Here is a 10326-nt window from a genome sequence, read left to right as displayed (position 1 = left end):
AAATGCTTGTTTCCGCCTTTTCTCTGGCGCCGGTTCCTAACCCGGGGCGGGCAGAAGCCCCTCGCGGTGTGCGCCCCGGTTATAGGGTATGAAGGGGTAACTATTGGAGTGCCGGGGCTCAATAGTTGTGTTGCGTTCCCAGGACGTTTGTTCCGCTGCCTGTCGGGAGAACCCGGCTGCCCCTCCGTCCCCCGCGTGTTTAGGCCCCCCTATCCTGCAGTTACGCCCCTCAGCATGTTGCATGGTGTGACGTTCAGTAACCCCTGCGGCTTTGGCGTGTTGCGTACGTTATGTTTACACGGGATCTCGGCTTCTTCCCGTTTCCCAGCCGCTGTATGTCAGCGTTATTAACCCCGCCGGTCCTTCACCTGCTTCCACATACCAGAGACCTTTATGCAGGTATTTAACAGAAACAAGGAAACGATACGCGGAGAGCTGCGGGAAAACCTGGCCCGGACCTCCAGGCTCTCGCTTTATCAGAAATGGTTGCGGTTTATATTTAACTCTTTGGGGGTCTGGCCTAAAAAGTGACATTAATCTAATGAAGCAAAAGTAATTTCAGGGGTTAAACAATCCTGTAGAATTTGGCTAAAAACCTCAGATTCCGGTTTAACCGGCCGGAGCGGCGGCTGCAAAGACCGGCTCGGCGATGTCAGGTGGTCACGCTGCGCGCAAAGGGAAGTGATTAACCCTTTCAGAGCTTTATATAGAAAATGTGTTAAGATTCCGGGTCGTGCGCAACCCCTGAGCCAGGAATTACCAGAAGTGCCACGACAAGCAGCCGTAATACCCCCGCGGGGGGCAGCTACACGATCCGCTGGAGCCCCCCCCCCCCCTGTCCACGGCCACCAGGGGAAGAAACTGACGCAAAAAGTAGTGAAAATATTTATTACATTTTTGTTTTTATTGCCACTGAATCCAGTTTAAACGAGACAAATATCCAGATTTTCATCTACAACCGTTTACAAAACAGACGAGGAAAGGAAAAAGTGCGTTTAACACGAGGGGGGGGGTAACGATGATCGGGGGGTAGATTTTGGCCACATAACCACAGCTGGCTACCACGGGAAGGTAAAAGTCGATTAACGAGTACAGATTCATTCATTGCTTTTATAAACGTCACAATCAAGTGCAAAATAAATTTACAGAAAGCTCAGGGTGAAGACAAGAAAACAGTGAAATTAACCATTTGGGTGCCTGAGGTGTGGGGAGCGAGGTCTGGATCACCCCCTGGAACCAAAACAGCCGCGGGTCGGGCCCACGAACCGTACGAAGTGCCACCAAAATGACATCTCCGGAACACGGGGGCCGGATTCACCCTTAAAAGCCTGAGAAACTCCGAAAAGCAGAGAAAATCCGTAGTTTAACCCCTCGGGCTCTCCGATCAGGTAACCTGTGCACAACGGCTAATCCGTACGCGGGATTCCTCGCACTCCGTGGAGTGAGTGCGGGTCGGTGCGTGGTGAATTAACACGAGGACGGTCACCAGGAATAACCACTAGTGGTGCGAAAGAAGTGCATTAACCCTTTAACCCCCAGTACCCAAAGAACAGGAGTACAGGAGGGAGGAATGGAGTGTATTAATAGCCCCCCGGGAGCCGTCAGCGCTGCAGCAGCCAACAGACGCCTTCCTGTTTTTCTTGTAAAAACAGCCAGTTTGTCGTCTCCGCGGCGGAGCGCGTGGCCCACACAATCGCGTTTCACACACGCGTCACAACCAAACAAAACCCGTGTCCTCACGACACAACCACGCAGCGGATTCAATAAGAGCTCCCCGGAGATGGAGGCAGAGGTCCAAGCCTCAGCCGTTACCATGACGACATGGAAACAAACCCACCGGGACCGGCCTGATCCTGCGCGAGACACGTAACACACATCTGCCCCAATCACACGCAGACATCCACGCCTAACGAGCAGCCCACTAATTAATATAATTAGCAGAGCTCTAGTGATTGCATAAAAAAAAACCCAGCATTTTTTACATCAGGAATAGAAATATCGGTATTTTGGGGGGGGGGGGGGGTCGAATAAATTGGGCTCGGAGCGCCGGGGCGGATGCTTTATAAATTACTCGACGTATAAAAAACTATTTTTCCATGATTTTTCTGCAGCAAGAGGATAGTCCGGCCACGCGACCGGCAGCCCAGGCAGTGAGGGCGACGGGGAAGGTGCTGGCGTGGAACGCGTGGGACGCGTCTAGAAGTACAGAGCCGGCTCGCTGCGGAAGTCGGGGTGAGAGTCGCCCGTCCGCCGGGGTGAGCTGCGCATGAAAAGATGAGACACATCAAGAGACAGCCCCGCCACAGACAGACTTCAAAACCCAGCCGTGGCCAACGTAGTAAGCGGACAGAATGCCCACCCCGCACCCCCCACGATCGGGCTGTATATTTACCATCTCTCTTTGGGCATCCGCGCCGTCCGTGGCCGGGGGTGGATTCTCCTCCTGCCATTTGCTGAACTGCACAGAGTGCTTCGGAGTGTAGCTGGAGAGACCTGGAGAGAGGGAGAGAGCGCGCTCGGCGTGAGACACGGGCTATCGCAGGGACATTTTCCCTGTAAATATACACAAAAGACGCCCCGTTCCACCGATACGGGGTGGTGTCACGCGCAGGGGTATTTCACAGATGGTGGGTCATGCCACGGATTCTGGGGGGGGGGGCACAGAAAACCTCATACCGATCTGGGGACTTCTAGGATACTTTGCCCTCTGTCTAATCATGGAGACTCGCGTGACGTGCGGGCCCCCTGCCACTATTTTCCGTGCCACGCACTTCCTGGTGTCTGCTACTTAATCACGTTTTGTTGCCAGGCAACAGCCAGAGATCCCTTATCAGCAACAACCCCTCAGATAAGAGGAAACCCGGGCGGGCGGGATCCGAAGATCAACTGTGTCAAATTCCACCACCAAACGTGTCCCCCCCCCCGCATGACACGTTCCTCACGACCCCCCCCCCAGCATGACACGTTCCTCACGACCCCCCCTCGCATGACACGTTCCCTCACGACACCCCCCCGCATGACACGTTCCTCACGACACCCCCCCGCAGCACGATGCGTTCCTCTCAGTGCCCCCCTGCAGCATGACACGTTCCTCTCAGTGCCCCCCCCTGCATGACACGTTCCTCATGACCCCGCCCGCAGCACGACGCGTTCCTCTCAGTGCCCCCCCACAGCACGACGCGTTCCTCTCACTGCCCCCCCCCGCAGCACGACACGTTCCTCTCAGTGCCCCCCCCGCAGCACGACACGTTCCTCTCAGTGCCCCCCCCCCCCACGCGCAGGGAATTACGTCAAGAAGTCGGGCTTTGAAGATGGAGGTCGGAGCGGAGGGTTAACCCTTTCAGTACAGAGTTTGCGGGATCCACGTGATTTCTAGTAACCGTGTCTGTGATAAACGTGTCCGCGTTTAACGGGTGAGTCACGGGACTGACAGACGTCTCTGGTTATTTAACACGCGCTGAGAACACGGAAAAGGCCGTGACCGGAAGCCAAACACGTCTCATATGTGACACCTTGTCCTGAACATACAGACACGTCACGCTGTCCACGGGCTTCTTTGTGGTATACGGCGGAGTCAGCAGGACCCGGGGGAAATAATACCTTCAGTAAACAGTGTTGTGGATGCATAGAAAGGTTACTCAGCAGAGATGGCTGGGGTTAATACAGTTGCCGTGGGCAGGAAGTAAAATTAAGGTTTCTGCTTTACAGAGGGGCAGGCAGGGGGAGGGCCGTGGTTGGCCGTGGCAGCCGTTATTACACCGTTATATTCAGGATTGTCCACCCCGCTCCACGCGTGTTATTTAGTGGGTTTATTACCCGGCCACATGGGGCCAATCAGCTTGCGTGTTTTTCCGGCCCATGTTTACCTGAGTTCGCAGAGTTGACTCGGAGGCCGTTACTGGAGACCCCACTGCTGACAAACGTGGGACGTGGAAGGAAGTGGCCAGAGGGTCTCTCGTCTTCCTCGGATTCGGAGCCGGACGCCTCGTTGGGCTCCTCTTCGCCCGTCTCTTCGGCCAGCGAGGCCTCTGAGGGATATTCAAACATCGTGTGGATGTTCTGCTCGTTAAACGAGATCTTCATCTGTCAAAAAACAAAACGTGGCATGAAGACACGAAATAAATATTACCCAGAATCCCACCTCCCGGGATACAGCCCCCAAAACCTAAACCAAGGGCCACAGGAACATAATGCCCCCCATGGGGCAGATCTCCCCCCCCCAACTCCTTAACCCCAGCATTCAGGTACGATACTCAAAGGGTTAATACGATACCTGGCCCCACAGGCCACGGAGCCTGAAATTACCCCACAGTCAGGGACCGGGGCCAGTGGCCTGATATTCCCGCCATCATTCGTGGCCCTCTGCCGGTGGGGGCAATTTACGTAAAATCTCCCAATAAATCCCCAAAAGAGCAGGAAGGTAAAGGGTTAAACGGCGTCGTACAAAAGATAAATAACAGGTTTCCGCCGCAACCAGGAGAGGCCACGCCCGGCCCACGCCGTGACCCGCTCACACGTTATATAAGGCAGGGAGCGGCCCCCCGGGCGGCCCACGCTTTCTATGTTTAGTTTGCCACCTGGCTGCCCTTTAGCGGATGACGCGCAGGAATTCACAGGTGCCCATCCCCCGCAGGTGAGGCCGGGGGGGGGGCGTAATATATTCGGGGGTCGTTTAATTCCCTTCTGAGTTTCCGTGGGTTAATTATCTCTCGCCGGAGGGTCCGTTGATTGAATCCAGTGGATCGAGTCCACGGATCTAGCGCCCGACGAAGCCACATCCACCGATCACAAACGCAGAACGATGCGAGCCGCTGAGTCAGAGAGCGCCGGGGGTAAGAGGGACACGAACATTCGCCACGGGGTCCACGCCGATACCGGACCGACGAGGTTTCCAACCGGCGCTCGACGCACCCACAGGGAGGAGTCCTGCCGATCGACATGAATCATCAGCACAAGAGCTTACGATCGGAGCGGGCGGCGCAGGCACTTTCACCAGTGACACGAACACAATTCACAGAGATTGCCGGAGCGTGGCATCAGGCCACATTGTGCCCAGCTCAGGGTATTTAACGGGTGGCAGAACGGTCGCCACGTGGCTTTGTTTTTCATTTGCTTTCATTGCGATAACATATCACGGCGGTCCAAGATACGGTGGCGCAGGTTCCCGTCACGCCCTGCAGGCTGCTGGATATCCGTGGGCAGGGTGGACTTTCACCCCGGTTACAGTCTGTTGAAGCCCCGTGGCGGCTCTGGGGCAGGTTTTATGATGTTGGGAGAATATTAACCTGAAGGTTTATTTCTCTAAGAATGTGTCCACGTGACACACGCGGCGTGGCTGGTCGGGGGAGAAGGAGAGCAGGGGCCCGAGGTGGTTATTGCCGGTCGTAAATAAGACTCGACACACAGAGACCACGGATGGAACCACAATAGTCTCCGTGCCGTGTACACGTGTGGGAGGGGTCACCGCTCTAAAACGCGTGTGACCTGGGGCCGGTTTGGGCCCCTCTTATGGGAGAAGCGAGACGCCACGTGCTTTCCAAGAGCCACAACACCAAAGGACCAAAACACCAGAGAGGAGCAGGAGTTGGCTGGTGGCCCTCCTCCACTCTTCAGGGGCCATGCCGGGATTTATAATGCGCGGCTCGGTGGTGAAACTTAATTTAGGAACCCCTCGAAGGCCACGAAAGCCACAGGGCCGGCAGACGCCGAAAGACACCCACGTCTCACCTTCGCACACAGGACTGGCGGTCACCCCGGCACAGACGTGGCACTCGTGGAAACGCTTCACTGAGCGAATCAGCCCCAACGGGGAATCTATTTCTAGAACAAAATCCCAGAACAATTAGCGGCCAGCTGGGTGTCGTCAGCACCTGGGCCCACGACGTGGCAATCCGTGACACCCGGTTCAACCTGTTCCATCTATAAATGGATCCACGACCGGTTGAAGCGACACAAACCCGTGGCCCCTGACTCACAATCCACTAGCAATAAGGCACCACGGCGTTTGTGCATAAACCTACGAGCGCCAGGGGGTCCTTTATTTTACGTGGACGTCTCAACCACGGTAACCGGAGCCAGCGCCGCCGGCAGCACAATCTGCGATCAGCGAAAGCCGATCCCCCCTCAGGGGCCGAGACGGCAGCGTGGCCTATTTCAGGGATTCAGAGCCTCCTGTTTTGGCCACGTTTAGCAATAAATGCAGGTATTTCACCCAAAACAAAGGCACTAACAGGTGCCACGTTCCACCTGCACCTCTATGGCCACTTCTAGTACCCGCGAGTCCACCTTAACTGCCCCTCACAGAGACGCTCAGCGTCCCCGGGGAGAGCCCACAGGGCCACACAACAGATCCCACCGCTGACCCTGCGCTAGCCCCCCAGCCCACTGACTTCAGTGGCGATCAGACGGTCAGCTCACGGGGCCACTGGAGTATTTCGAAGGGTGGAACCTCATTAAGCAGATCGGGCCCAACACGGAGCGTCACGTGGCCCTTACCATTTCATTGTTTGCGGAAAAGCCGGATCTGCAGCCCTGGCACCGGGCTGAGGGCACCACACGTGGCCCGGGGCAAACCAGGGCAACAACAACCCTCTAGAGAGGCAGAACGTGGCCACCACCTGACCCGCACAGGGCATCTCACCGGCCCCCGCCGGCCCATCACGTGGATTAAAGGAATTGCATCAGATGCTAATCATGTTTAATGTGCTTTCCTGCGCGGCCCGGCTAATCCCAGCCTAGCAGCCAGGAGGGGGGGGGGGGTGGGGGGGATAACCGGACCCAGGAATACCAAGGCGGCAAACACGGGGTTAAAAACACTCCGCTGCCTCCTCTGCTGCCATAGGCTCCCATGAAGCAGCAGAAGCGTTAAACGGCCAGTTTGGTAAACACCTTGACTTCAGGTGACTTTCCTCGGGGGGCAATTATTTGTCTTTTTTAACCATCCCTTTAAACCCTCCACCGGTTAAATACCCCCCACCCCCCGGGCCACCTCCACTGGAAGTCACATTCCCCTGTTAACTCTTTCGGTGCCAGAGGGATAGCAGCGCGCAGTGAGGAACCGGCCAGATCGACATCAAGTCTACAAAATAAGCTCCGCCGTGAGATCCGCGACGCAGCGACAGCCTCGCCAAACCGGAGCGCCGCGGCTTACAAGGGAGGGTGGTGGATAAGTGAAACAGCCACCCAGCAGAAGTGGTAGAGAGGATTAAACACGCATGGGACAGGCATCTGCATAAGACAAACTAAGACCCCCCCCCCCCCCGTTAGCCAGCGAGCGTTTACCTTTTTCCTGGTGGAGCCGTCCTTGGACAGGCAGGACTTGGACAGGGAGAGGTAGCCGCCAATCACCTGGATCTCCTCGGCGGTTGGATAGCGCTTTTTGAGCGCCGCCCCGAGCTCGGAGTACGGAGCCTCGCTCAGAGTTCCTTTCAGTCGGGTTTCGTCGTCCTCGTCCTCGATAACCGCCGTCCTGAAGGCCTCCTGCTCGCTCAGCGGCCTCCTCTTGGGTATCACAGTGAATGTGTTGCCCCCTTTATTGCGCGTGGAGGACAGCGCAGCGTGGGGGCGGTACGAGGGCACCGCGGGGGCCGTCTCTCCCGCATCACTTTTGGCCTCTATGTTCAAATCGTTCTCCTCGCAGCCGATGATGTCATCGATATTAGTGACGGGAACGTCGTGGATTTTAGTGACTGGGACGGGCAGAACGACCTCGTCGTCTCGGGGGACGCTGCTGAAATACTCCAGTTCTGCCCCAACGTCTGTGAAGGAATGATGCCCCGCGGAGGCGGAACTGGGTAAAAGACCGCTTTTCCAGTCAAAGTCAGAGAGCGCAGGAACGCTCGATGCTTTTTTTGCATTGAAAACCCCCCCACGGGACGCGCTCTCCTCTCCGTTTGGTCGGAGGCCGTTTTCTGCTGGGGCGTCGGTGACGTCCACCTTGGGGCCGTTGGTCACAGAAGCGCTGAGCGTGGTTTTTGGCTGATCGGTGGTCTGCCCCGGAACGTGGCGCGGTGGCCCGCCGGGGACCTGCCTGTTCTTGGGGATGAAGACGAAGGAGTTCTTGGACTGCGCGCGGATGTTGGCGAGGGCCTTCGCCTGGACGTCGCTCTCCGGGATGTTCCTCAGATCCGGTTTGGGGGCCGGCCGGATCTCGAAGGAGTTGTTGCTGCTGGTGGAAGCTGAGACCCTCTTCTGCTGGCTTGGAGTGGCACTGCTCATACCCTGCTCACAGTGGTTGGACAAAGGGGTATCTGACTGCGTGGCACCGGATTCAGGGGGGGCATTAGGTTTAAAGTGGTTGACCTCAGACTTTGGCCTCCAGGTGTTGGCCCCTGAGAGATTCTCATTAGCTGAAGCACCTGAAGATGGCACTTGCCCTGTTCCCTCACCTATCTTCTGACCCGGGGCGCCCCTCGTCGCCCTGCTCTTATTCAGGAGGTCTTCTATTCTGATGGACCCATCAGTGTTCAGGCTCTCACTGGAATGGTCAATGTGACCATTGATAAGCGGTGGGGTCTCTTTAGACAGATTCCCATCGGCGCGTTTCACGTGATTATGAGAGGCAGCTTTTGGGTTGACCATGATGGTGTTTTTGCTCGTCTTCTGGGAAAAGCCCATCAGCTTGGGCAGGGGCAGATTGTTGCGTGTGGAGCCCACCTCGAACTTCTCAATGACAGAAGCCACAACGGGGGACACAAACTTTTCATATGTGGAGCTCTCGTAGGGAGGGGGCAGAGGCCCAGCCACCGGAGAGCTCGGAGACAGCGGGGCAACGCTAGCCGGTGGGGTCACGGGGCTGGAGGGTCTCTTGTGAAAGAGACCGGGGTCTGGGAGAGAGGGGGCAGAGGGCAGTTTGTCGGGTAACCAGGAGGGGTTGTTTAAGGGGAAGCGCTTACTGTCCTCGTCCAGGAGGGAGGCAGACGACGGGGAGACGTCTCCGGACCTCCTCGCCTTGTTGCTCTGGACTCGGCCGGGCCGCTCCATAGGTGGTGGCTTTGGCAACGTGGTGGGCTTGCTGTGCCGGGAGTCCAGCAGGTTCTCCCAGCTCCTGGCCCTCACCGGCTTGCTGTGGCCTCGGTCAAACTTCTCGAGGAGCCGACTGACCCTGCCGGCCTCCTCCAGCACGGCACTGGCCTCCTGCCCCAGGGGCTCCTTGGCCTTCTCAGGCTCATAGATGACGACCTTAGAGGCCCTGATCTCGGCCACTTTACTGCCCCTCTTGGCCATTAGCTCCTCCATGGGGTCGTGGTGAGGTTTGGCCCCCGGGCTTTGCTCCGAGGGGCTCCTGGCTGTCCCGAAGTAGGCAGGGTCGGACTCGATGATGATGATGTTATCTGCCCGGATGGTCCTGATGCCGGGGACGTTACTGTACAGATCCAGCAGCTGCCGGATGGGGGAGCCCCGGCCCGGGGAGTGAGGGGCCCCGCGCCGGCGCCGCCGCTCCTTCTCCTGTTTGATAAACGGGTTCTCGTGCAGGGGCCCCAGGCTCTCCTGCAGCACCAGCCTTTCTTCGGGGCCCGCCTTCCTCTCAGGGGAACCCTGCTGCTCCGGAGTCCGGGATGCTGGCGGCAGGTTCCCCATCTTTGCCCGCTTCCTCTCCAGCACTTCGAGTTTCCATGCCGGCATGTTCCCGGACTCCGGCCCCTGGCGCGCCCAACCTTTGGCGCTGACAGCCATGCTCGGTGCTCGGGCTGCTCCGTCCCTCACGACCCGTTGACACAAGCTGGACCCGCCGCGCCACCGGCAGCTGACTGACTGACTGAGGGCTGACAGGGAAACGGAGCGCTGTCACCGGGGAAACACCGCCCACAACTCCGCCCCCCGCAGGCTCACTGACTGGAAGAGAGCCGTCAGTAGGGAGGGAGCACCTATAACCCCGCCAGCAGCGAGCTCGCTGAATAAGAGATGTCAGTAGGGAGTAGGGAGCCCGCAACATGTCTTTACCCCGCCCACTGGCTGTTCTCCGACAGATTTAGGGGAGGAGCCGCCGCAAATCCAAACTAGCAGGTAAAGGCTCACGTGACTAAGGCGGGGTTTAGTAAAGATAAACACCAGATATAACCAATAACTGTCTGCAGAAGGGTGACAGCCACGCCCATCCCTGATTCTAACTCTTTCCCTGCCAGACAGACTGATGTGCTAGGGGACAGCGGACTGATTGCCCCAAAATGGAGCAGAAGCCCCCTTAGTTACACCCCAAATGCCCCAGTGACAGGATACCCAACTGCCCCGCTATCACAACTGCCCCGCTATCACAACATGTACCGGCAGACCGCAAGCTCTTGGGGCAGGGCCCTCCTCTTATAATATATACCCCCTTTATTATTC

General features: G+C 57.4%; 1 protein-coding gene across 1 annotated transcript; it reads right to left on the bottom strand.

The window, feature by feature from the left end:
* Nucleotides 1-2086: 2086 nt before the first annotated feature.
* LOC149274066 (taperin-like) lies at nucleotides 2087-9675 on the bottom strand. The gene is made up of 4 exons (XM_089505920.1): nucleotides 7282-9675; nucleotides 3867-4083; nucleotides 2393-2493; nucleotides 2087-2260 (listed from the first exon to the last, which is right to left on the bottom strand). The coding sequence occupies exons 1-4, from the start codon at nucleotides 9673-9675 to the stop codon at nucleotides 2087-2089; spliced, it is 2886 nt and encodes a 961-aa protein (XP_089362046.1).
* Between the last annotated feature and the right edge of the window lie 651 nt (nucleotides 9676-10326).

Source organism: Sceloporus occidentalis, unplaced genomic scaffold (genome assembly GCF_023333645.1).
Source record: "Sceloporus occidentalis isolate IW3139 unplaced genomic scaffold, rSceOcc1.0.p SCAF_351, whole genome shotgun sequence".
NCBI classification, from domain to species: Eukaryota; Metazoa; Chordata; class Lepidosauria; order Squamata; family Phrynosomatidae; genus Sceloporus; species Sceloporus occidentalis.
The sequence above is the reverse complement of the archived record's forward strand: the minus strand, read 5'-3'. Positions and strand labels throughout refer to the sequence as shown.

Bases quoted from the DNA above. Each gene is read 5' to 3' on its own strand.
- LOC149274066 (XM_089505920.1), bottom strand. From the start codon at position 9,675: ATGGCTGTCAGCGCCAAAGGTTGGGCGCGCCAGGGGCCGGAGTCCGGG. The intron at 4,084-7,281 runs GTAAACGCTCGC...GTTTTTTGACAG, and splicing joins ACGGCTCCACCAGGAAAAAG to ATGAAGATCTCGTTTAACGA. The intron at 2,261-2,392 runs GTAAATATACAG...TTTCATGCGCAG, and splicing joins CGGATGCCCAAAGAGAGATG to CTCACCCCGGCGGACGGGCG.